This window comes from Tupaia chinensis, unplaced genomic scaffold (assembly GCF_000334495.1).
Source record: "Tupaia chinensis unplaced genomic scaffold, TupChi_1.0 Scaffold000088_1, whole genome shotgun sequence".
Lineage (NCBI taxonomy): Eukaryota > Metazoa > Chordata > Mammalia > Scandentia > Tupaiidae > Tupaia > Tupaia belangeri.
The window spans coordinates 6,720,275-6,747,045 of NW_006159550.1; the positions used below are offsets into that span (position 1 = coordinate 6,720,275).

The following is a 26,771-nucleotide window of genomic DNA, read 5'->3' on the forward strand; positions in this document are numbered from 1 at the left end:
TCAGAAGCCACCAATGGTGAACCAGCAGAAATAATGTCTTCTCCCTCTGTGCCCCAAGCACCAGTGGGTCCCTGTAGCACAGCCGGCAGGTTGCTGGGGGGCTGTGTTGGTGTTGGTCTTCCCACCTGCTGGGCAGCTTGTTGCATTCTCTGCATCCTCAGGAGTCTGAGTAGGTAGTAAGTTCTAATAAGTAAGTGCTGAGTGACAGGAAGGATGGGATCTTCCTGGCCTCTTCATTTTCATTCTATTTTTTTTTTTGTAAAGAATTACTTAGTTTTATTTATTATTATTATTATTTTTTTAATTCGACCAGAAAGAGAGAAAGCAGGCCTTCAGGTCCGGGATTCAAACCACGGTCAGCCATGTGGGAATGCAGGTCTTAACCATAATGCCGCCTGCCTGCCCTGCTCTCGTTTCTTTAATCTAATTTTAATGCATTTCTAAATGAGCTGACCCGGTCAGCCCACGTCTCAGCGCAGCCTGTTCACATCTTGCCGCTGTGTCGGGCTCTGCCTGCCCTGGGACCCCTCGGCCGCATGTCCACCATAACTGCCCACGCAGTGCCTCTCTGGTGACCAGTGTTCTTGGCAAAGTTGGCAGTTTGGAAGGCGCTGGTCATTTTCTCATAAAACAATGTTTTGAGTGGTGGCTCTGTTATGCCACAGAGCCTCGTCCACCCAGATGAAGTGACAGTTCTAGACAGACATCTGCAACACAAAGTCAGCCCTGGGAAGTTATGTGGGCTAATGCAACACGTTTTTCAAAGATGGTTTCTGAGCGTCCGATCTGTGTTCACGGAGAGCGCGTCTCTCCTGCGGTGGTCTCGGTCTCGGCAGGTGGGAGAGGAGCGGGCATTTGCCGCACGCCTGCTCTGTGCCAGGCACACGTGCGTTTTCCGTGTGGTATCACTGAGGCCTGTGACATGTTGCCGGCCGTGTCACAAGCTACCCCGCATTTACATAGCAGTCACTTGGTAGCTCCAAATCTGTGGGCGGGCACGGCTGGGCGGCCTTTAGCTGGTCTCCTCTGGACTTCTCCTGCATCTGCATTCAGACGACCTAGAATGGCCTCGCTCACAGTCCCGGTAGCTGGCAGGCTGCGGCTGGGTTTGCCCCAGTGGGGCCGCTCCAGCAGGCTCGCTCAGGCTCACGGCTGCGTTTAGAGAGAGCACGTGTGGACGCTCCAAGGCTCCGGGGGGCTCAGCTCTCCCCTGAAACACTGTTCGCTGCCTCCACATCCTGTTGGCCAAAGCAAGTCCCAAGGCCAGATTTAAAGCACTGCGCAGACATCGCCGATTCATGGGAGTAAGTGGAAACAGCTTGCGATCATCTTTAATGTACCACACAAGAAGTGTCGTTCCATTCTGTGGGCGCCAAAATCTAAGTTCAGAGAGGTTAATGCCGGGCTAAATTCATCACCTCGCAAGTAACAGAAGCAGGACCTGAGCCCGGGATTTTCTGGCCCCGCATTCTCTACTGTATGTCATACAGGACTCTCCTTTCCATTCTCCTCCCTTCTCTTGCTCTGCTTTTGAGAGGAGGAAGCGGACGGGCGAAGGTACGGGAAGGCTCACACCTGGACGGTGTGCTACCATCTCTGACTTAGTGATTAGGAGAGTCAGGGGAACACACTGCCGACAGGATGCATTTTAGGAGAGTCAGGGAAACACACTGCCGACAGGATGCATTTTAGCTGGTGGCTTTCATGCCTTTCTTCATTGTTTTCTTCTCACCGAATATTGTATTCAGGTCTCATTTCTCCTGCTTATTGGCTACGCACTTGGCAAGGCACTTAACCGCTCTGAGCCTCCGTAGTCTGTAAAACGTGAGTGATAATTCCTACACGATGAGTTCTTGTGAAGTTGGAATGAGACCGTAATCTATGCAAAAGCACCGGGGAGCGCACTCTGGCAACGCCATGAATTATTTATGCCCATGCGCGGGTCAGAAGGAAGTGCAGTCATGCTGACTCTGGCTCTGACAACTGCCAGGTGCTTTCAAGGCTTTTCAGTGAAGTGTGAGCTTTGGATAAACGGGAGATCTAATAGACCACTCTGCAGTTGGCTGTTTCCAGCTAGCACAGATAGGATTCTAATTAGAGTTTCAGAAGTCCTGTTTCATTTCAAAAGGTTCCCACGGCAGTCTGCCATCTGCCCGAGATAGGCGGCCAGAAGCAGACCCTGGGGCAGGTGTCTTTGTCAGGACCCTTTGCTCCTCTGCTTTCAGGAGTGTCTGTTTCTATTATACTCATTACTTTCGGATGCCAGGTGAGAAGAGATCTCCATACGTAGGTCTCAGATGGTGACCACCGAGCAAAATGCATAGCTCTCGCTGTCTCGCCCCTTCTTAAATGAGCCGCAGCTTGGACAGCTCAGTCCAGCAGAGCCACGCCTTTTCTTAGCAGCCGGAGAACGGCCTGTAATGGGAGGGATTGCTCTGCCCAGGCGTCTCTCCCAGAGAAAACACTCGTTAGCCTGTCAAGGCAGTAAAGCCTCTTATTAGAAACTGGAGAAAAGTCAATTTCTCCCTCCTTGCCAATAAAGGATTCAGGACACACCTCACTGCAGAAGCTAAATTAATAATCCAACTGGAAGGGAAGTTGTGCCCACCGGAGACAGGCGGGGACGGCCCACCGAGCAGGTCTCCAGATCAAAGCCGAGCCCAACCTCCCTCAAACCCCATTACTGCTTTCCCACAGGCCCTTTCGGTCATCACAGCTTTTCACCAGGCAAAGTGACGCTAGTGCTAAGAGTCCCCTGGTCTTTGAATCAGATGATGTTTCGCACGCGCGCTCTCTCGCTCTCTCTCGCTCGCTCTCTCTCTCTCTTTTTTTTTTTTTTTTTGCTCCTTTTTCTCTTTGTAATTAGTTTCCAATTTTAGCCAGGAGTGATAAGAAGCCTCAACAGTCATAAGTGTCCTTAGTGGAATTTCTCTGAGCTAAAATCATAAGAAAAACCCACATTTATAAGTTAAAAAGAAGCAGCCCAAAAGTACGCATTCTTCTAAGCCATGTATGACTTGAAACCAGTGCAGAGTCACCCTGTGGCCTGGTGGTTAAGGAAACTGGATCCCACATGGCTAGCTATGCAGTTCAAATCCTGTCCCCAGCTGCTTGAAAAACACACCAGGCACATGTGTGCGTGTGCCCCAAATCCTAAGAGGGTGGAGAAATGGAAGAGGAGGGATTGTGGTGTGAACACACCTCCTTGGGAATGCTTTCTCCCTCTCTCTCTCTCTTTCTATCTCTCCATCTCTTTGGAAAGTGCACAAGGAAAGTCCAGAAAGGGAAATGGTGCCCATGGCCTATGACCACTGGTGACTCTGGAAATGGACACTCCTCAAGAACAAGTGCTAAGAAGAGTCTCTCCCCCCATGCTCATCCAGTACCCCTGCTAGTCTGTAAGACGAGAGTGGTCATCCCCTGCCTATGAGACCTTGTGAAGTTGGAATGAGATCATAAACTACACGAAAGTGGGTGGGTCTCCAGTTCAGCATCTCATCAATTCCGCTATGTCATTTACTGTAAACAAAACCATGAAAGGTCCCAGTAGGAAGAGCATCTGCTGCTGACTAGCATGGAGGACGTGGGGAATGTGTCCTGCTCCTCTAAGCTACCAAGTCTGTTTCCTCCTTGGGAGTGCCGTTTGTCCCACCGGCTTTGCCACAGCTCTCCAATGTCACATGTCGCCTAGCATTTGACTACTGTTTGCTATCCAGTCCACGTAAATGTGGCCAGGGATCACATTCTGCCCGTCTGGGAGCCCGTCAAAGCCTGGCAGTCTCTTGCCTAGAACAGGTACTCAGTAGCTATTGGTGAATGCATACTTCCTTAGTGAAAACCAGGCTTGGAAGACCCCTCTGATAGGAGGCACTGCATATGGGGCTTCTGCCTCTGCGAGGGAGAAAAGAGAGCAGCTGGCAGCTTCTCTGTGAAGAGACGGTCCCATTTCCCAGAGGTCTAGAAGGTGTTCTCCATGACTTTGTTTTGTTTTCACTCACCCACTCAGTAAGTGCACGTTGAGCTCGAGTACCAAGCAGGAGGCTAGACCCTGGAAGGGAGGGGTAAGACATTGACTTTTCTCTTAAGGAAGGTGATTTCAGGAGGGTGGAAGTCAGAACAGCATTCCGTCCAGTCCACGGGATGGCTATACGGTCCCGGGGCCGTAGGGGAATGCCCGTCCACGGGATGGCTATACGGTCCCGGGGCAGTAGGGGAGAGTGTGCTACAAATCCTGATGGACGAAGGAAGGGAGGTTTCACAAGGATTATGGAGTTTGAGGGGGATCTTGAGTCATTCACAGGGGACCACAGCAAAGGAGGAGAGGGTAGAAATAGCCCATGAAACACGGGGATGGTGGGGATAAAACTCACTCCCTGCAGAGTACGCAGTTCTCTCAGAGGAGCGAATGTGCTAACTTTTTTTTTTTTTTTGGAGAGGTTATTTGTTTTTGTTTTGTTTTGTTTTGTTTTGCTATAGGGTGAGTATGCTCGCCAGACAGACAGAGAGAGACAGAAAGACAGAAAGCGAGAAATCACCCCCCAGGGGGGATGGTCACGCCGCAATCCCTTCTCTCGGGATCTTGGGCACGCACACACACGTGCCCTGCATGAGTTTAAGTCGCCGGGTCTGGAATTTGAACCGCGGTCGACTATGTGGGAGTCCAGAGACATAGCCATTGTGCTAACTGCTGGTCCCCGAATGTGCTAACTTCTGATCCCACCAAATATTTGGTGCCTCAAGGATGGACCACTCAGGGGAACTGACACAGCACCACCCACCACCGTCTTCTGTTCTCCTTCACCCCTTCACCTCAACAAGACAAGATCATGGAGGTGGCCCCACCTCATTCCTTTGTAAATACGTATCCTACCCTCACGGTGTGTGCAGACGGTCGGGGCACACCTCAGGTGCTTGCATCCACCTCAGTCCCTTAAGTCCCCAGATCATTCCTCATTGGTTTCTTTCCTTTAAAAGTACCTGTGGAAAATGTTTTGAATCATTACAAACTGTATCAAACCGAGACGCGCAGTCAACGTTTCCCGCAGTGTTTAAGGCGGGAAGAAAACCGCAGCAGGCTAGGTCGAAGGGCAGTCCCACAGCTGGAAACTCCTTCGCTCAGTGCCTGCACCAGGTCACCTAATGTCGCCTCCAAACCCCCACGCCCACCCAAGTTCCCTCTGGGTGCCACACTCTGCAGCTCCTTGATAATATTCCGTAGGATGTGGTCCCGGTGCAAGTTCACCTGCTATGGTTTGAATGTTTGTGTCCCTCTAAATTCACGTTGAAACTTAATCCCCACTGTGCTGGTGTTACGAGGCGGGCCTTCGGAAAGGTGATTAGGTCATGAGGACTCAGTGGTGATCGAATTAATGCCCTTACAAAAGAGGCTTCCGAGAACTGCAGGACCCTGTGACCCCGTCTGCCTGTCCTCCAGGTGTTGTGCCCTTGTGTCCCTTCCAACAGGTGAGGGAGGAAGAAATGGCACCTAGGACACAGAAAGTGAGCCCTGGCCAGACACGAGACGTGCTGGTGCCATGCCGTCTCTCCAAGAGTATGAAGTAAATTCCCACAACTCATAAATGGCTCAGTCTAATGTTTACTGTAGCAGCAGGTGCAGACTAAGCCAAGCCCCAGTCTCCACCGTGCTCTCTTCCAGTCACGAGCATCCGCTACAGAATCTACTGTTTGAACGGAGAAGGTACTGGCTGTTTCCCACCAGAAGGGAAGTGGAGCCGTGTTCAGAACTGGAGATGGGACCAGGGGAGGCAAACGGGTAGGATGACTGATCTGAGAAGCCGGAGCAGGGGCATCCACTAGCCCTCTCCTAGGGAGACCTCCAGCAAAGGGCCACCGACACGTTACCCAGGTGGCTCTGAAGTTCACTCCCTCCAAGCCAGTAAACGTCTCTTGCCTCCATTCTTCAAACGAGGCTCTGTGCCGGCACTCACGGTTAGAGACGGTAAGACGCCATTCCTGTCTCAAGGAACTTACGCTCTAACTCTAAACTTGTAGACATAAAGTTCTAGAAGGGCAGGCAACTTACCAAAGTCATACTTTTGTAAGTGGCTGAACCAGTATTTGAACCCATTTTGTGTTGACTTTCTCAAAGCCTTTCTCTGTTCAGCTCTGGAGTCCCCATTTCCCAAGCACATGGATAACAGTGAGCTTCCACTGGCCCGGGCACCCTGAAACGCCTTCACGTTGGAGGGGAGGCTTCCTCTGCCTCCTTACAGACAATGCCCACTGGGGCCATCCCCACGGCCTGGTGGCAAGGCAGCCAGATCCCACATGGCTCACCACACCCTTCAAGTCCTGGACCTGGTGGCTTCAAAACTATGGTGGGCAAGTGTATCTGCCTGCCCAACATCCCAAACAGAGGGCCAGATGGAGGAGGATTCCCCACAGGGACTGCCGTTTGGTGCTCTCTCCTCTCCCTCTGTTTTTGTCCTGCTTTCTCTCTCTGGTGAGCACACACGCCCTCTAGTCAAAAAAAAAAAAAAAAAGAGAGAGAGAAGAAAAGAAAAGAAACAAAAAGAAAAGAATAAAGGAACTTCCACTAATATGAAGGGTTTCTAAAATGTTCATGGAAAATATTACAAAAAAAAATGCGTGAATTTTGAAGGAATTTCTTTTTGCACCAAAATAAAGTTGTACTTAATGCTGTCTCCCCGTGAACTTGTGAAGCCCCCTCCTACACACCCACTTCACGCATCTCAACGAGGTCCGACAAGCTCCCCCCTTGTCCATCTGCGTTCAGGAGAAAGAGTCCCTTCCCTTTGGAAGAAGGAGGTCTCGGCGTCCTCAGCTCTTTCACCAAGGCAGGTGCCAGAACCTTCTAGGCAGTCAGGCTAGCAGCCCGGGGTGCACGTGCAGCACGTATCAGAGCAGTGGGAGGAGTGATCCCCAACCGGTCCGCTGGACTCTGGGCACTTCCCGTGTTGGTACGTCTTCGCGCGGGGCGCCTTGCGGTTGCGAGGCAGTGACATTTCAGAGGTGTTCTGACCGCAGAGGCACACACAGCCACACCTTCTCACTCCATTAAAGCAGCAGTTCCACTTCCTTGCCAGGAGTGAACCACGGCCCAGCGAGCCGGAGGGTGCGTCTGAGATTCCGAGGCTTCAGTCTCAGGTCTCTGACCTCAGGTGCTGGGCAATTGCTACCACTTTTCCAAAATTAAAATCCGACACAGGAGATGGTGCAGGGTAGGAAAGATCCCATCATGGTTGCGTTGTCTGTGGTGGGAGGAGGGAAAGGTGAGAGGTTATGTCTACTGAGCTTCCACTCCGAGCAGGCTGTTTTTCTTGCAGCCTTGTATTTAAACATCATCTCTCTCTCCCACAGACCTGGATAAAAATGGAAATGAAGCGAGATTAGATACCTCTGCTAAGTCTCATTGTCACTAGTGTCAGAAAGTGGGCTAACAACCCAGACTTCCTGAGCCCCGACCCCATGGATGCCATGGGTGCCTCAGTGTTTGTGGAAAAATGGGTTGAAGTTCAAGTGTACTTGGGTGGGGAAAAAGTTTTAAATCCACACATTTTTACATAGTACACGTTTTTCATGAATTGTTTTGAAGACCCCTAATATGGTACAAGTCAGTGGATTCATGCAGGTGGTAGATTTTAAAATGCAAATATTAAAAAAAAAAAAGTTCTGTGTTCTGAAAAGGCTGATATTCTCTTTTTTCAATTATTCATAAAGGTTTTTTTTCTTAATTGCCAGTGGGTACTTGTGCTTTCCAGAGAGAAAGAGAAAGAAATCACCCACCCACCTCTAGTAAAATGTGGTCATGTTGTGATCTCTTCTCCTCCATCTCTCCCTTCTTTCAGGATTTTGGACACACACACACACACACACACACACACACACACGTACATGTAGCTGGCATGTTTTTCAAGCCACCAGGGCTGAGGTTCAAACCACAGTCTGCCATGTGGGATCCAGTTTTCTATACAGAGCTCAACTGCTGAGTACAGGGCGCACCCCTGATCTCAAATGCTGGTCAATTTGTACCACTTTTCCAAAATTAAAAATTTGACCCTGATTCTCTTCTTTATGAATATCTTAAGTCTTCTTTATTTGTCCACTTTGTATCAAATGTCAGGGTTTCATTGTTTTTTAAGGCTAAGTAGTATTCCATGGAGTACATGTGCCACATTTTTTTCAATATGCTCTATTTTTGGACATTTGGGTTGAGTCCATGTCCTCGCCATGGTAAATAATGCTACAAAGTGGACAAATATGGAAGACATAATGCTAAGCGAAGCAAACCAGACCCTGAAAGACGGGCTTTCAGTACATACCGGATGTCTGTGCTCTATAGCAGAAATGGGAGGGTTGGAGGTCTAGAAGCAGGGAGGGCAACGGCAGATACTAGAGTGTGGGAGGGGGGATTGGGGCATGAGTGCGAGGGGGAGGGTGGGAAAGGAGCAGGGGAAAGATGCGCTTAATTAACATGAACACAGTTATTTGTGATGATAATGAATCTGGTAACATGGTGACTGATAGGCACTGTGTTCGTGCTGGGAAACACCATGTACGCTGTGAAGACGTACAGTGATTACATGTAATAATAAACACGTAAACATAGATGAGGAGCACTTTAAGGTGGCATGCATAAGGACACCCCCCACCCCACCTCTCCCTTGACCCCCACCCCGTCCTGTGCCGGTCTGACGTGCCCTCTCCTCCTGCAGGGTGTGTGCTGGTGGTATCGGTGCTCGAACAGCTGGCTCAGGTTCACAACTCCACGGTGCAGGCCACAATGGAGAGACTGTGCAGGTACCTGCCTGGTGAGTATGTGGGCCGCCCCGCTGTGGGCCTGCCGCCTCTCACTCACAGTCACGGTCGCCACAGTGCGTGCTCAGCCTGCACGGGCTCGCAGAGCAGAAACCGCGTTACCCCTGTGTGTTTATATTTTCATGGGGTTCATAGAAATTAAGCAAAAGAAACTCAGGCAGTTTCTCCCTGACAGTCACTCTTCATGTCGGCAGGATGAAACTGCTGCAGACATTTAGGAAATAAATGTTGAGTGGCCCATTGTCGCTCTATGTCACGTTAATAATGATTTGTCCGACTGGTGAGCACTGTCTAAGTACTATGAAGTCAAAATAATGAATAATTTATGTTAATTTGACTGACACATGCATACCCAGATGCACATACGGCCTTAACAACACAGAGCTTTAGGTGGAAAAGACAACTGGTCTCAAAACCGTGAATGGGAAAATAATCAGAAACATTCCATTAATTTTTTTTTAGAGGTTTTTTGTTGCTTTGGGGTTTTTTTGTTTGTTTTTGCCTTAGGGCGCATGTGCTCACTAGAGAGAGAGACAGACAGACACAGTGAGAGGGAAAGTGAGAAATCACCCCCAGGGAAGACAGCCATGCCACCATCCCTTCTCCTCCATTCTCGGGTGCCCAAGATCCTGGGAGGAGAAGGATCTTGGGCAGGCACGTACCTATGCCTGCTGTGATTTTCAGGCCACCAGGTCCAGGACTCGATCCATGGTCAGCCATGTGGCAGGCCAGCAGCATAACCAGGACACCATCTGCTGGTCCCCATCCCATTGATCTTTAGCTGATGTCAGCAAAGTCCCTTACCTATCACACAAAAGAAAGAACTCTCTGGTGGTTCAAACAAGTTATATATTTGTTTTTCAGTCTTAGCAAAAACAAAATCTTAATTCTATTTCCCTTACAGAAAACCATTACATGAATAGTCAATTAATAAACTTTGAGAGTGAAATTTTCATTTGCTTAATGGAAACTAATTTACAAGGATGCCTCCATTACTTCTCCTGTGAAGTAAGGGAGCTTGACTCGCAGTGACGGTACCCGTGGTCTGTGGAGCACATTTATTGTATCCTCAATCTATTGGGTTGTTGGATGACCTACTGTAGCACGCCGTGCTGACAGCCCCAGGGCGTGCCAGACGATTCATTGCGTGCATCGCCCTGCACATTCAGACTGCGTTCGGAATTCAGAGACACGGGCCGGGGGAGCGAATACATGCAGTGTGTTTGTAGTGGCCCAGTTTTCCACAACTAAAAAGGTCACATTTTCACATCAAGTTTTTCCTTCATCAAATGAAAAAATGGCAGATAAACTTGAAGCACTCTTGGGGTTCCCTCCCCCCACATTCCATTTTCTCCCCACATCCCTAGAAAGAACCACTCACATGAACTTAGTGGGCATCATTCTTGTCTGCTAGCTACTTACACATTCATTTGTACGAATCCATTAATAATGTAGTATTGTTCTGCTGGTGATTTTAAAAAATCTTGCTTGGTTAAAAAAAAAAACAAACCTAGAAAACAATGCAAAGTAAATCCATAGCTTTGCAAGTATTCTCATATAGCCCAGCTCAGAAGCAGCAGAAGGGCTCCCTAAAGTCCCATCCGTGTGCGCCATCCCATCATCTTGTTCAGCAGAAGAACGCCCTGGGTTTGACCGCAGCCAGCTCCTTTCTTCAGCTCTGTCACCCAGCTGGGCATCCCAGACACCATGGTCTCGCCCAACTGTTGTTTGTTTGTGACGTTTCTTTTAAGTCTATTTTAACCCACATTCCCCTTCCTTTACTTGCAACTTAGCGGAGGTGTTTGGCCTGCAGTGTTCTGCAGAGTCCGGACTGGACTGTGCTGACCGCGTGCCTGGGGTGGACCAGAACGTGCCACCCTGTGCTCTGTGTTTCCTGAAAACTGGTGTTGGGTCTGGAGGCTTAATCAGACTCCAGTTTGATTCAGTTGGCAAAAGCGTAAGTGATAGCGTCTTCGTGTGTCAGGAGGCCTGCATAAGTGGTTGCTTCCCTCTCTTTCTCTCTCTCTTTCTCTCTCCCAATTGATGTTCAATGATGAGACCTACTGATTTATCGGGGTTCAAATTGTTAATAGTATATCTTTCATTTGTTAATTAAAATATGCTTTATACCTTTTCCCTCATTGTCATCATTTTTCGCAGTACCAAGTGGTATTGCTCACACAGGAAAGGCAGGGTTGAAGCCTGATTTATCTTCCATCAGTTTCCAAGACCACACTCTCCAGCCCCTGGATCTCCTCCTTTCTATACGTCGCTCCTCTTCCCACTCAGAGTAGGAATTCCCAAGGACAGAGACGATAGAATTAAAATAGCTGATAATTACCCATTTATCTACCCCTCATGACGCATATAACGGTTTCAGAATATCAATTCTAATACTACCGTCATTAATATATTTTGTAATCAAGAGCAGTTCAAATTGTTTTTTCACGTTTACTGTTCCCATTTCTCTACCCTTTGTAATCATTATACCATGTTATCTGAGCAGGTAGCCATTAGATACACTCACTCCCATTCCCTTTTCACCCCACTTAGCCTAGCTCCATCAGCCACTGCTTGATTAATGTTTGTGAGGCCCGTGGGTGGCCCCACTCTAGTTGAGTTGTCTGACGCTCATTCTTCAGGAAGGCTCATTGGAACAATCGCCCCTAAATCCGCGCATGTGGATAATAGCCTGCTTGTGTCCTCTGTGTTCTTAAAGGAGCTGTTTTCTTCCGGATGTAAAAATCCTTGGTATTTTCTTTCTCTGCACATCTTAAATATGTTATCAAAAAGCCCAGCGACATCTAATTTTCCTTTTCTTTATAGGTCAGTTGCTGTTTTTGCCTTGACGTGCAAAGGATTCTTTTCTTTATCCTATAAAATTGAATGATGTAACTAGACTATTTCGTAGTGTCAGTGCTGGGTATCGATGCTCTGAGCACGTCGTGTGTGTCTAATGTGTGATTTCACATCCACGTATTTTCTAGTTTCAGGACCCTCTTAGCAGGCGTTCAGGCCTTCATTTGCCTTCCTTCTGCTAAGATTGCTAGTATCCCACTTTGACCCTCCTTTCCCTGTCTTTGATGTCGTCCCTATCTCCTGAATGCTTTGGAGTCATGTGTTTTCTGTCCTAGAATTGTCCCTCCTTTTCACATCGTCTAAGACATCATCTGTTGTTTTTACCCATTCTCGTATTCATCCTATTAAACTTCTTTTCTCTGATAACTCTTTTATTCTTCCCTGAGCCCTGTTATTCCATTTTTGAGTTTTTAAAAATTCTGATATGTGTTGTTCTTTTATGTCTTATGTAATTTTATGAATGCCTCAGATCACTTGGAAATTATATGTTATGTTTTAATTTGTTCTCTTGTTTTGGCATGACTTCCTGGCATGCTTTTACTATCTGTATGGTGTTATTCTGTTCCTTATTCTTTTTTTTTCCTTATAAAAATGTTGTATGGGAGTTGACCTGGATGCATTTCCATTGCTCATTTTTATGTGAAATTACTTTCAAAGACTCAGGAAGAGAGGTGGCTCAGGGTCGTTTTTCCTAAATGCACGGAGCTCCTTTCATTGTTTTGTGTGACGTTAAACAAAATATGGCAGCTTGTTTTCCAAGACTTTCTGACTCTTCTCTCACCCACTTGTATCTAGACTTTCTACATGGTTTCTTTCCAGTTCAGTTCCATTCGAAAGCCAACAGTTTCTCCTAGTGTAGGTCCCATCCTGGAAGGAGACTCTGGGCCAGTTTCGAGAGTCTGTCAGTGCTGGGACACTCTAGCCCTCATCCTTCTGACTGGGTCCCTGCATGAGCTGCCACTGTGCTGGGCAACCCCCGGGTGCTCTGCTGCTCTCCACTCGGCCCACCTGCTTCCTAGCCCACGCCTGTCAGTGCCACGGGGTTTTCCTCTCCTGTGGGCTGGCAGTCTTTGTCTCCTCTCCTTCCTCTCATGCCAGCGTTGGTATTCTGCAGGTCTAGGGCTTGCAAAGGGCTTTGTCTCCACTAATGCTGGGGTTCGTGGAGATACCCAGTTTCATTGTAAGAAGTACTTTCTGTGGGCGTTTAGTCTCACTTATATGTGTGTGCATGTGTATGTGTGTATATGTATTATGTCCTTTGTAAAGTCATGACATTTTTCTATGCTAAAATACATAAATATAGTTTTTGGTAGACACTTCTACTTGGCAGGCTGAGACCACATGGAGGTGAGCTTGCTCCCTGGACTACCATAAAGGCAGGGTTGCCTTGTGCACACCTGCAGTCCCGGCTGTGTGGGAAGTGGAGGTGGGAGATCACAACGTAGCAAACCCTGGCAACGTTTTTGAAAAACCTGTTTGTGTACGAGCAAAATTTAAAACAGCCCAAAACAAGATGCCCAGTGTTCGTGACACCATCTTGCATCCTTCTGAGTCAGAACGGGAAATGGCCGAGCCTGCGGAGGTGAAATGAGAGGAGAAAAGTGGATTCCGGTGAGGCTGCTGAGCCTCCGTCAGGGGCAGCAGGGGGTTTACAGTTTCCAGGACATGTTGCCTTTTCCGTTGGAGCCATTTGAAACAACTAAGGTGGCCATTTGGGGTTACTTTTATTTATCAGTGAGTGTTTTACCTCCAGATAGAAATAAAACACCCAGTTCCACTTAAGGGTCATTATACTCGACAGACGTCAGGGTGGGTGGGGAGGTGCCGCTCCTGTTTTACGGTGTGGAAACCAGTACACAGAACGGTTATGTGACTGTGCGGCATGACAAAAACAGTCTGTCCCCTAGCAAGGGTTTCTCTTAGAAAACAAGGGCCTGGCCCACAGGGCCTATTGTCTTCCGTCTGGTAAGCCAGGAGAATGGGGGATAAAGGAGATGAATTTATGCACATAAACACAATTATTATTTTTAAAATTATTTTAAAGTATCCTTTTCACCTCCAAAGCTAAACAAGTACAAAATAAATAAGTAAACAACATTAGAGAAAGTAAGTAAGAACATTCTCAAAAGGAATTTCTCAGTGAATCATGTTGCCCTTTCCTGTGCTTAGGAAGGTTTTTTTTTGTTTTTTGTTTTCAAATTGTGCACAGCATTTTTGACCTTCAGTTTCACCCACTGCTTTTGCCTCTGGCTCTCATTAGTAAACACCTTGAAAGAATCTCAGAGTTGTTAATGGAAAAATGATTAATGGAATCATTCTCACTGGGGGTCAGCACAAACACTGCCCTGAGAGCTTTGCTAGAACTTCATCTTCTTGGGCCCGCTAAGCAGAAATCTTATCTCTGTGCAATGTGGTAGTTAGAAATTCCCAGAGACATAGAAGAAAGAAGGCACCTCTCCTCGCAGTCTGTAGACTCTGAGAATATGCATGCATCTTAGAACATACAGATGCAGAACCAGCCGAAAGAGACCAGAATATGTCACCACCCCCAATCTGCCGCTGGCAGGACTGTTTGGGGGCCAAAGGCGATGAAGACGCAACAGAGGAAGAGTTCTTTCTTTCCTCCCCACTTTCCACGTAAAGATAGGAAATAAATTCTCCTTTAGTAGAAATAGCCCTCAGCAGCTCAGAAACACCGCCAGAGGAATCTACAAACTGCACCCACTTTCCCACAGTTACCGTCCCTCAGTCTCAGGCCTCTAGACACCTGAAACTGCCTCCCTCTGCCTCACCACTCCCTTTAGACTCACTGCTCTTTTTTGAAGATGCTATACAAGCACATCTTGGTTTATTGCACTTTGCCTTATTGCACTCCATCAGCGATGTGTGTGCGTATCTTTTTTCTTTTCTTTTTACAAATCAGAGGTCTGTAGCAGCCTTGTGCCCCGCGTCTATCAGCACTGTTTCACAGCAGCGCATGCTCACTTCCTATCTCTGTGCCATATTTTGGTAATTCTTGCAATATTTCAAATCTTTTTGTTATCATTATATCTCTTCTATCATGATATCTATATTCTAGGATACATGCAGATTTTCAGAATCTACAGAATGTGAGGAGTCTTGCCTTCCTTTGCTTAAGTCCACATGAATTTTTAACTCTCACAGTCCATGGAGAACAAATTTCTGCTAAAGTGACTCAAGAACGCCAAATTCTAGTAACTCTCAGGGCATATGTCTGTGCGGATCCCCGGTAGGAACGTGGTGGTGACCTGCAGTCAGTGATCTTCGCTGTTAGCATTGTAATTGTTTTGGAGCATCATGAACTGTCTGTCCCCATAGAAGACCACAATCTTAATCAAGAAATGATTTGTGTGTTCTGGCTGTTCTACCCACGAGCCGTTTCCTTCTCTCTCTCTCTCTCTCTCTCCTTCTCCCTCTCCCTCTCTCTCCCTCCTTCTCCCTCTCCCTCTCTCTCCCTCCCTATTTTCTAAGACACAACCATATTGAATTTAGGCCAACTAGTGGTCTCCAAGTATTCAAGTGAAAGGAATAGTTACAGTGATTCCTTGGACAGATCTCACAGAGTAAATTGGAAACTTTATGGATAGGATCTGCCTTTCTAGATGTCATTTAAAGGATTTAAAGCAAAAGCTGGAAATGATTCATCTGAATGAAGAAAGCACGGCAAAAGCTGGGACTCTTGCACCAACCAGTTAGCCACATTGGGAATGCAAGGGACAGTTCTTGAAGGAATTGAAAAATACTGCTCCAGTGAACCTGGGGATGACAAGAAAGCTAGCAGCCTGTTGCTGATACAAAGTCTTCGTGGTCTCCGGATAGACCATCAAGCCAGTCAGAACATTGTTTTAAGTCAAAGTCTAATCCAGAGCGAGGTGTTAACTCTCTTTAACTCTATAAAGGCTGAGAGAGGCGAGGAGCTGCAGAAGAAGTTTGAGGTTGGCAGAGTTTGCTTTATGAGGTTGAGGAAAATGCCATCTCCATAACCTGAATGTGCACGGTGAAGCAGCAGGCGACACAGCAGCTCTAACTAAGGTCACAGGAGAAGCTGCTATCCTAAACAGGGTTTTCAATGTAAATGAAACACCTTTCAATTGAAAGAAAATACCATGAAGGACATTCATATTCTCAACTAGAGAGAAATCGATGCTTGGCTTCAAAGCTGCAAAGCTGCAAAGCACAAGCTGACGTTCAAGCTAGGGACTACTGCAATTGTGACTTGAAGTCGAATCAGTGCTCATTTAACATTCTTAAAACTTTAGAGCCCTTAAGGATCATACCAAGTCTATTCTGCCTGTGTCCTACAAATGGAATAACAAAGCCTGAATGATATCACATCTGTCTAATACCTGGTTTACTCAAAATTTTTAGTCCACTGTTGAGAGTTAATTATTCAGACAAAAGGATTTCTTTCCAATACTCCTACCCATTGACAATGTACCTGGTCACCCAAGATCTCTAATGGAGACATACAGAAGATTAATTTTATTTTATACCTGCTAGTAGAATATCCACTATGTAGCTCATGGATCGAGAGATCTTTCAATGTTCAAGTCTTAGTAATAAAGCTATAGCTGCTGTGGGACTAGCAGGTGGCGTAATGGTTATGTCACTGGATTCCCATGTAGTGGACCGCAGTTCAAGTCCTGAACTCGGTGGCTTAAAACTCAAACTGGGCACATGTGTGCGTGTGTACCCAAAATCCTGAGAGGAGAATGGAGGATAAGAGATTGTGGCATGGCCATCCCCCTTGGGGTGATTTCTCACTTTTTGTCTGTCTCTCTGGAGAGAGCACATACCATATAGCAAATATCTCTCTATCAAAAAAAAAAAATCTATAACTACCCTAAATAGTCAAGTCTTTTGGTGGATCTGGGCAAAGGAAATCAAAAACCTTCTGAATCATGTTCATGACTCTATATGCCATTAAGAACATTTGTGATTCATGGGAGGAGGTCAAAATATTAACATGGGTTTGCAAGAAGTTGATCCCAGCCCTCATGGATGACTTGGAGGGGTCTGACGTTAGAGGAGGAAGAAACTGCAGGTATAGCGGAAACAGCCGCGGAACTAGCATGAGGAGTGGGGCTTGGAAGCTGACTGCATTGCTGAAATCTCATTAGTAACAATTTAATGGCTGAGAGTTGCTTCTTATGGAAGAGCAAAGGAAGTAATTGCTCTAGACTTTACCCCTGATGATGGCGCTGTGAACACTGGTGAGAGTACCGCAAAGAATTTGGAATAGAACATAAACTTAGCTGATAAAACAGCAGAGCTTGAAAGTACTGACTCCAGTTCTGAACCTTCTACTGTATGTACAGTACTATTAAACAGTAGTGATTGCTGCAGAGAGGTATTTCAGGAAAGGGAGAGTGAAAGGATGCAGCAAACTTCATTCTTGACCTAGTTTCAAATGTGGCTGCAGCCACTCCACCCTTCAGCAACCACCTGATCATGCCAGCAGCCATCAGCACCACGGCAAGGCCCTTCACCAGCAGAAGATGACCTCTTGTAGGGCCAGCGTATCGCAGTGGTTAAGGCTCTGAACTCACAAACGGCCAACCGCTGTCTGAGCCCCAGACCCAGCCGCTTGAAAATCACACCAGGCAGCAGGTGCATGTGTGCCCAAAATCGCAAGAGGAGAATAGAGGAGAAGAGATTATGGCATGGCCATACCCCGATGGGGATAATTTTTCACTTTCCATCTCTCCTTCTCTGGTGAGCGCACATACTCTATGGCAAAAACCTAAATAAATAAATAAATAAATAAATAAATAAAAATTAAAAATTGCATCTTGCTGAAGGCTTAAGTAATCATTAACTATTATTTTTATTAATAAAGCATCATTTAATTAAAGTAAGCACAGTTTTTAGATATAATACTATTGCACGCTTAACAGACTATACTATAAAATTAACTTCTATATGCACAGGGAAACCAAATATATGCATGGCTTGCTTTGTAGCAATATTCACTTGACATCAGCGGTCTGAACTGAATCCACAATATCTCCGAGATATGCTTCTATAAGCCAGAGTGCTCAGTCACTCTCCTGAAAACTGAGGTTTCTTCCCACCTCACCACACACAATAATAAGCTTGCCTGATTTTCTCTTGTTAATCTGTATTTTTGTTATGGGGGCCTATCTCAATTACAAATTTATGAGGGTTGAGGAGAAACGGTATTTTCTCCCAACATTGTGTTTCAAATTTCATATCAATAGTTAATGTAGAACAATACCTTGTAGATTAGGCATGAAATAAAATGTCCTAAGCACACTGAAAACTACACTACAAAAACATGAGCTTTGGAAATAAAATATTTTTAATCAAAATGTAATAAGAGTAAAGGATTTCAACCTCGGCTGAATCACTAGCAATATCTGTGACCTTAAGCTCTCTAAGGCTTAGTAGTCTCTCTTATAAAGGAATGAGAATGATAATACTTCAAAAGGCTCTTCTGAGAAAGGGAGGAATGGTAAATACGAAGTTGATTAAAATTGGAATGTCCCAGGCTTTACTGACACACATATGTATACAACTATTGTTTTTAATTATTATTCATTTAATTTTATTTACTCATTCATTTATTTTAATTTGACCAGAGAGAGACACAGAGAGAGAGAGAGAAAAGCAGAAAGGAAGCTGCCAGGTCTGGGATTCGAACCGTGGTTGGCCATGTGGGAGTGTCCAGCACCTTAACCACAACACCACCTGCTGGTCCCCATGTATACAACTATTTTTAATGACTGCTCAATTGGTCCTTTTTTATTTTTAGAGATAGAGATTTTTGCTACAGGGCACATGTGCTCGCCAGAGTCGGAGAGAGAAATCACCCCACGGGGGACGGCAATGCCACAATCCCTTCTCCACTATTCTCTTGTGTTTTGGGGCATGTGTGCACATGTATCTGGCATGAGTTTTAAACTACTGGGTCTGAGACTCGAACTACAGTCGACTACGTGGGAGTCCAGCAACGTAACCATTCTGCCATCTGCTGGTCCCGCTCAACTGGTCCTTTTTGAACTCTCCTTGGCCCTTTGATCCTGCCTCATTTTCTTTTTTCCTATGCTGTCTTTACTCTGAATCTGTAGAAATGGAAGACCCTTGTACCTTCCCGGTCAGAGATAGGGCTTGTTAGTGAAGTGTTTACTGTAGATAGAGTAGGCCCGTGTGTTAATGCCAATCTATTCTTCAGTCACGTCAACCAGGCAGACTGCCAGGTGCTCACGGGAGACTGTCCAGCTCCCTCACAGATGCTGCCTGCTTCTGCTCTGCGCCCTTCCACGCTGATCTTAGAACTTCACATCAGTCGCTGCTCCAGGGGCTGCAGCTGACAACCGCAGAATCTATTCACGGAAAACTGTTCAAATAGTCCTGCTCAGAGAATGAGGACAGCCCCGTAGCCATTCATTTGGACTTGAGCTGAGCAGTTCTAAGACTGACTGACTCTCTCTCTCTCTCTACCTCTCTCTCTCTCTCTCTCTCTCTCTCTCACACACACACACACACACACACACACACACGCACCACTTAACTCACCAGAATGAAGATGGATTTGCTCTGTCTCTCAGGCAGTATTGCAAGTTCATTAAAGAACATCCTAATGTTTGTTTCGACAGTGCTCTGCTCTGGGCTAGGCAATTCTACATTAGCAATACTTGAAACTGGCTCCCAGAGCGCCTCGCTCCTTCACTGAATTTGCAGTGTCTTGTGGAAGTCTCCAGACTTACAAGGTGCTACAGTGAAGGAGGCTGTACCTGCCTCCACACTTCTTGGATGAGAAAACTGAAGTCCAGAAAGGGGAAGCCGCTTCCCCCAAACTGAAAGTCAGCTGGTACCGGAACTCCGGTATCTGAGTATTGGGTTTCTCGACTGTCTCCAAAGTAATGCCCCTAAAGGGAGCACCCAAGGGGTGTATTTCTTCAAACAGCTTTGTTAGGATCTAACTTAAATACTGTACAATTCACCCACTTAAAGGGCACCGTTCAGTGGCTTTCGTATACTAAGGTCTATGCAGCCATCTCTGCAATCAATTTTAAACATTTTTGTTATGCTAGAAACAAAGTCCATACCTCTTAGCTGTCCTTCCACAAATATCCCTTCTCCCCATCTCTAAGCAGTCACTAATCCGCTTTTGTCTCTATGAAATTTTCCTCTTCTGAGTATTTAATATAAATTGAATCATACAATATGTGGTCTTTTGTGACTGGTTTTTCTTACTTACATATTTTAGAGGTTCATCCATGTTGTGGCATGTATCAGAATTTTATTAAATGTTTCTAGATGAGTAATGCTCCATTATATAGATAGACTACATCTGGCTTATCAGTTTATTAGTAGGTGGGCATCTAAATATTTTCCACTTCTTGACTATTATGTAAAATACTGATATGAATATTTGTGCACAAGTTTCTCTGTAGATGTATATTTTCAGTTCTTCTGGGTATATGTCTTGGAGTCGAACTGCTGGATCACATAGTCATTCTATGTTAAACAATTTAAGGGCCAGGTGACCGAAGAGACTGCATTCTTTTACATTTCCGCTAGCACGGTGTGTGGCTCAGAGTCCTCCATTTCCTCAACAACACTTGTCACTGTCCTTTTTATTCTAGCACATCATAGTGAGTGTGAAGTTATATCACATTTGGGGTTTGATTTACATTTCCTTCACAGCTAATGACAATGAAACATCTTTTTGTGTGCTTATTGGGCATTTGTATATTTTCTTTGGAAAAATGTCTGTTTATATTCATTGCACATTTTTAAATTGGACTCTTGGTCTTTTTATCATTCAGTTGCAATATCCTTCATATACCTAGTATTACGTGTAACTTGCCATATTTCTTTCCATTCTCTGAGTCATCTTTCTATTTCCTTGATGGTATACTTTGAAACATATATTTTAAAATTTTAATAAAGTCAAATTTAACTATATTTTTCTTCTGTTTGCTTGCGCTTTTGGTGTCACATCTAAGAAACCTTTGCCCAACCCAATCACAAACATTTACAACAGTTGTCTTCTAAAATTTTCACAGTTTTAACTCTCATATTTAGGTCTTTGATCCATTTCGAATTATATTTTTCATATATGGTGTGAGACAGGGGTCAAAATTGCTCTTGCATATGGCTATCCAGTTTTCCAGAGGTATTTGTTAAATTCTCCCATTGGAATTGATTTGGCACCCTTGTCAAAAATCAATTCATGTAAATGTTAGGGTTTATTTCTTGACTCTTGATACTAGTCTATGCTCTGTGTATCTGTCTTATAATGATACTATCCTGTCTTGATTATTATAGCTTTGTAGCTTTAGAAGTGGGAAATGTGAGTCTTTTTTGTGTTATTTCCAAGGTTGTTTTGTCTATTCTGGATCCTTTATAATTCCCTACAAACGTTAGGATTGATGAGCAGTTTCTGAAAGTAAGTTAGTTAGGATTTTGATAGAGATTGAATTACTCTATGGTCAATTGGGGAATATTGCCATTTGAACACTAGCAACTCTGACAAGCTATGAAATAAGATGTCTCTATTTTTTAGGTCTTCTTTATCTCATTATAACAAGATAGTTTTCAGAGTATATATTTTGCACTTTTTTAATGCCATTGTAAATGAAAATGTTTTCCCTTTTTTCCCCTTTATGTGAGAGAGGCAGAGATGACAGGGAAGGGGAGAGAGAGAGATGTTGGTATTTTTGGAAGGGTCTTTCTACGTTGTGATCCTCCGCTCCAGCCTTCCAATTAGTGAGAAACACAGTTGTGTGCAGCCGCACCCAGCATGTTCAGGGTGGCCCAGGAACCAAATCCACACCTCCCATCAGCTTCCAACCTCCCAAGCAATGGTGCTACCTGTATATCACCTTGGCTGGTTAGCATGAGCATAAGCATGCTCATTTATTCTGCATAGAAATGCAATTGACTTTGTCTATTAATTTTGTTACCTTGCCAGAGAAAGAGTGAAAGAGAGAAAGAGAACCCCCCCCCCAGTGGGATGCAGTCATGCTACAATTATTTTCCTCTATTTCTCCTTCCCACCAGGATTTTGGGCATAAATACTAACTCATCTGGCATATTTTTGAAGTCACTGGATCCAGGATTTGAAACACGTTTGGCAATGTGGGATCTGGCTTCCAATGCACGACTCTAAGCCATTATGCTCTTGCATATTGACTTTGCATCCCGCAACCTTGCTAAACTTGTTTATTGATTATTATAGTTTTTAAATAGATTTCTTAAGATTTTCTATATATAATATCATGTCGTCTGCAAGTTTTTCTTCATTCTTTTCAACCTGAATGCCTTTTATTCTTCTTCTTGCCTGATTCTCTGGTCTATTTCCAGGATGATGATGAATAGAAGTGGTGAAAGCAGTAATTCTTGTCTTTTCCTGATCTTGGGAAGAAAACATTCAGTATTTCACCACTGAATATTACATTAGCTGTGGGGTTTTCGTAAATAGCCTTTATCACATTGAAGAAGTTCCCTTTAGCTTATGTTCTTTTTATTATGAAGGGGTGCCGTACTTTGTCAGATATCACCTGTAACTATCGGTTATGTGGCTTTTGTCTTTTACTTTATTAAAGTGGTATATTGCATCAGTTGATTTTTAAATGGAAAACCGAGCTTGCACTCCTGGGATAAATACCACTTGATCATGGTATGTAACTTTTCTTTATTTTTAGATTTTATTTTCTAGTATTTTTTGAGAACTTTTGTGGCTATATTCATAAAATATTTTGGCCTGCCATTTTATTGGGGAGAGGGTGGGTGTCTTTGGTTTTAGTATCAGGATAATACTAGCATCATAAAGTTAATTAAGAAGTGATCACTCCTGCTTCATTTTATAGAAGAGTTTTTGGCAAATTAGTAATAATTCTTCTTTAAATGTTTGTTAGAATTCACTAGTGAATTTGTCTTGGTCTTTCTTTGTGAAAAGTTTTTACTAATAAGTCAGTCTCTTTAGTTATAAGTCTATTCAAATTGTCTGTTTATTCTTGAGTCAATTTAGGTATTTTGTGTCTTTTTGGAATTTTTTCCCACTTCATATAAGTTATATAATGTATTATCATACAGCTGTTCATAGTATTTCTTTATAATTTGTTTTATTTTTCTAAGGTCTGTAGTAATGTGTAGATACAATTTTAATTGCTTATGTCAAGAGCACAGTATATTTAACTTTTTAAAAATTATATAAAAAATCATATGAACATACCTATTTTGATATGACATTATTTGCTATTAAGTAAAATTGAAGTATCAGGAAATTTATCCTGTAATTTTACCACACTCTGCAAGCAAGTTTGAGATGCATCATGACAAGATAAATTCTCCTACGTCAGCATTCCTACCTCTCCATGATGTGACTCCTCATCCAGCTAGTCCTAACTTTGCTAAGATCCGAAGTTGAATGACCAGTATTCCACAGTTCACTTACAAGCTGGAGGAGCAGAACCAGAGAGTTAACAGGTGGAGTTATGCAGGTGGACCATCCCATTAAACTTTACTGTATTCTTGCAAGGAGTGACGGGAAGTCATTGTGTTAGTGGGTGTGTATGTGAGTGGCATGTATCTTTCTTCTCTTTTATAAATGGCAGTGAAGAGACACCGGTAACAGCTAGTCTCTTTTTATCTCTGGGAAAACAACAGCAAAAACTAACTAGCCAAAGTGAAGTCTTCTCCCCTAAATGAACACCAGAACAAAAAGTTCTGACCAGAGTTAACATTTTAAGTTATTTACTTTACTGAAAGTCCTGTTTCTTTCGATTTCTGCAAGTGAGATCTTAGCCAACGTTTAGATGTCCTTTGCTTATAAATAAACAAACAAAAAGTTTAACAGTATTTTTATAATAAACTGTAGCAGCCACATAAATCTAACGTAGAAATCATATCTTACTGTATACATCAGCTATAATATTTCTCCAGCCTCTTAAAATTAAATACTGGAATTAATCATAAATTCATTGTTCAGCTTTAGAAGCTAGCAATGATAATCATTGTTGTATCGTGTGTTAAATTCATCATAATAAACATATATTCTATTTGCTCTTTATTTTTCTTAGAAAAACTGTTCTTGAAAACCACCTGCTATTTAGTGATCCAGATGTTTGGCCCGGACATCGTAAAACTGTAAGTACGCCGTGCTGTGGAAGTCTGGCACAGCTGCTGGGACACGGGAGAAAGCAGGGCCCCTGGGAGACAGACGAGGACTTTGCTTTCAGCCCCATGTACCTACTGAACAAGGGCCTGAGCTGTTATTCGGGTTCTTGCCAATAGTGGGGAGTGGGAACCTGACTCAGACCCTTTTTCACCAGGGCAAAGCTTCCCGCTGGATTGCAGTGTCAGTCCAGCTCCGTTTTCCCTCACGGGCCTTTCAGAGGGAATGCCACAGCAATGCCACCAGCCATGACTCGGCCTGCTGGCCCAGCATGGGCAATGGACCCTTTCTCCTGAGCTCCCCAACCTGTCTCAGCCCTTCCCTGCGCTCCCTCCCCAACTCTCCCCACCCACTCCTTGGGGTCTTCCCTCTCCTCCTCCTTTGGCTGGCTTCCTGGCCCTCGCCACCTCTCCAGCCCCAGTCCTGGCCCCTTGCCATTTTTATGACCTGCTCGCTTGGTTTCTTGGTTTATCTTTTCTGAGCTCGGGGTACTGGACCAGATAAACCATGTTTCTCCGTTCATGGCACTTTCTCATCAACAAACCATACATGGCTTTCTTATATTATTACTTAGTTATTACTCGGTTACTTCAAATAATAGAATAAGCTTTCAAACCCTCTGCCCCAAACGCGGTCTGGGACCTTGAGGGTAACTTAGCCTCGACATACGTCCCTTTCTTCCCTACTCCGATTTCTCTCCCAGGGAGCATCATCTAAATCTCGTGTTCATCCTTCTCTTGCTTTCTATCAGAAAACTGACAGAAACTCTTCTAGAGTTGAATTACACAGTTCAAGTTACTGATTGTTATATAACACACGTGTTATGTGTAGATACCAGGTCATAACATACATGTTATGTGTAGATACCAGGTCATAGCATACGTGTTATATGTAGATATCAGGTCATAACATATGTGTTATGTGTAGATACCAGGTCATCAGAAAAGTCATGGTCAGCACTACATTGCATTCTTTTTTGTATCTCCATAAGGTTCTTATCAAAATACCGTCTCTATGGGTTTTTTTTTTTGGAGAGTTTTTTTTTTTTCCGCTATAGGGCATGTGCACTCGCCAGACAGACAGAGAGAGACAGAGAGACAGAAAGCAAGGAATCACCCCCCAGGGGGGATGATCACGCCGCAATCCCTTCTCCTCCATTCTCCTCTCGGGATCTTGGGCACACACGCACACGCGCCCGGCGTGAATTTAAGCCACCGGGTCTGGGACACGAACTGCGGTCAACTATGTGGGAGTCCAGTGATATAGACATTATGCTGACTGCTGGTTCCCCTGTCTCTATGTTTATGTGAAGAGGGGAGGAAGGAAAAAAGGAAAGAATGAAGGAAGAAAGAAAGGAAAGAAAGGAGAGAGCTTTGTATCTCTAGAGCCTGTCGTAACCACTCGAGCGCATAGTCTTCAACAAAAGCTAAAATAATAAATTCTTTAAATGAACAAATTTTTAACTACAGATGAGCTACAACTATACTGTTCCAAAGAAAAGTTGAACGTATTAAAAAGAAAAAAATAAACTTTTAGCCTAGTCGATGAACTGTTTACATACCTAGCAGAGCCGACTGGAGGAAATGTCAGTTTGGAGGGTGAGGTCCCACTGGCCCTGTATAGGAAGCCAGGCAAGCTGCTGTCTCGGAAGTCAAAGGGGACAGTACCTGCAGATATCCAAAAGGGGGTGCCAGAGAGCAGCTACAAAGGGGCATGTCCTGGGAGGAAAAGGGAAGTGACCTGGGTCAATGCGGAAACCATTGCTCTTCTACAATGGGCTACGAAGTGGTGAGTGTGAGAGTCAGCTAAGCACAAGAATAAAAATGTATAAAATAGATTAAATTAAACTAAAACAAGACAAAAAAGAAGAGAACAGAAAGGTACCAAGAAGTGTACATGCAGGCTGTACAGATGTGAGCCGTGTAAGAGGCAGTGGGCACAGGTGTTAAGAAAGACTAGATCACATAAGTCACTGGAAAGGACCCCATTGCTGAGTAGGTGGGGAGAGAAGAGGAGTTAATTTTTTCTCTAAACTGACTAATTCTTGCTAGCATGAGTTGGGCCACTTTGGGGGGGGATAATAAATGACACCCTCGCCCACCATGGTCCTGTTCACTGTCCGTTTGTAATTCCGCAGTACGTGCATTGTCAGCTGTGTCCTGTTGGAAACTTCTCCTCACAGAGTGTGCTCTCCTTAGCTTAGGCAATCAGATATAGCTCCAGGTCGATGTAGCCCTGAAAATGACAACCTCGTCTTCCAGTTTACCTGAATATCAGTCTTCTAATATTAAACGTATTTCCTGCCCAAAAGGCATCCCTCCTCATGACTTCACACCAGCCAGTTCTCAGTCACTCATAGACTAATTATTCGGCAACTGCATTTCCTACCCAGAGGCAGAGCCACAGGGTGTTATAAAGACATAGAACAGGTGTTCTGATTAGCCTGGGTCAGCAGTGTCTCAGTTCATTTGTGCTACTATAACAGAAGTACCTTAGACTGGGTAATTTATGGACAGAAGTGTGTCGCTCACAGTTCTGGAGGCTGAGAAGTCCAAGATCAAGGTGCCAGCAGGTTCCGTGTCTGGTAAGGGCTTGCTCTCTGCTTCATGTGTGGAGCTTTCTTCATCCTCATGTGGCAGAAGGAGGGAGCACGCTCCCTCAGGCCTCTTACATGACAGGCACTAATCCCGTTCAGGAGAGCTCGGTTCTCATGACCTAATTCCCTCAGAAGAGCCCCACCTTTTCTTCCTGCACTGGGGGCTAGATTTTAGCATAGGAATTCAGGAGAGACACCACCATTCAGACCATAAACTCACTGAAGACCGAGACCAAGTCACGGGACTATGAAGTGCTCCCCAGCCACACCCCACAGCCACGCCACCGAAGGCCTATTTCCAGCAGTTCCTTCCACCAGTATGTCATGTCAGGCTATCAGAAACAGTAC

General features: G+C 44.7%; 1 protein-coding gene across 3 annotated transcripts in view; it reads left to right on the forward strand.

Annotated features, from left to right (window-relative positions):
• The window catches only part of AOAH (acyloxyacyl hydrolase), a 215,474-nt gene that overhangs the window by 20,389 nt on the left and 168,314 nt on the right, over nt 1-26,771 (forward strand). For 2 of the 3 annotated variants that reach the window (XM_027769767.1, XM_006143018.3), the window contains exons 2-3: nt 8,697-8,792; nt 23,733-23,799. In XM_027769767.1, the coding sequence (XP_027625568.1) occupies nt 8,697-8,792; nt 23,733-23,799 (163 nt within the window). The remainder of the gene's footprint in view (nt 1-8,696; nt 8,793-23,732; nt 23,800-26,771) is intronic. The other variant, XM_027769768.1, reaches the window with a different exon arrangement.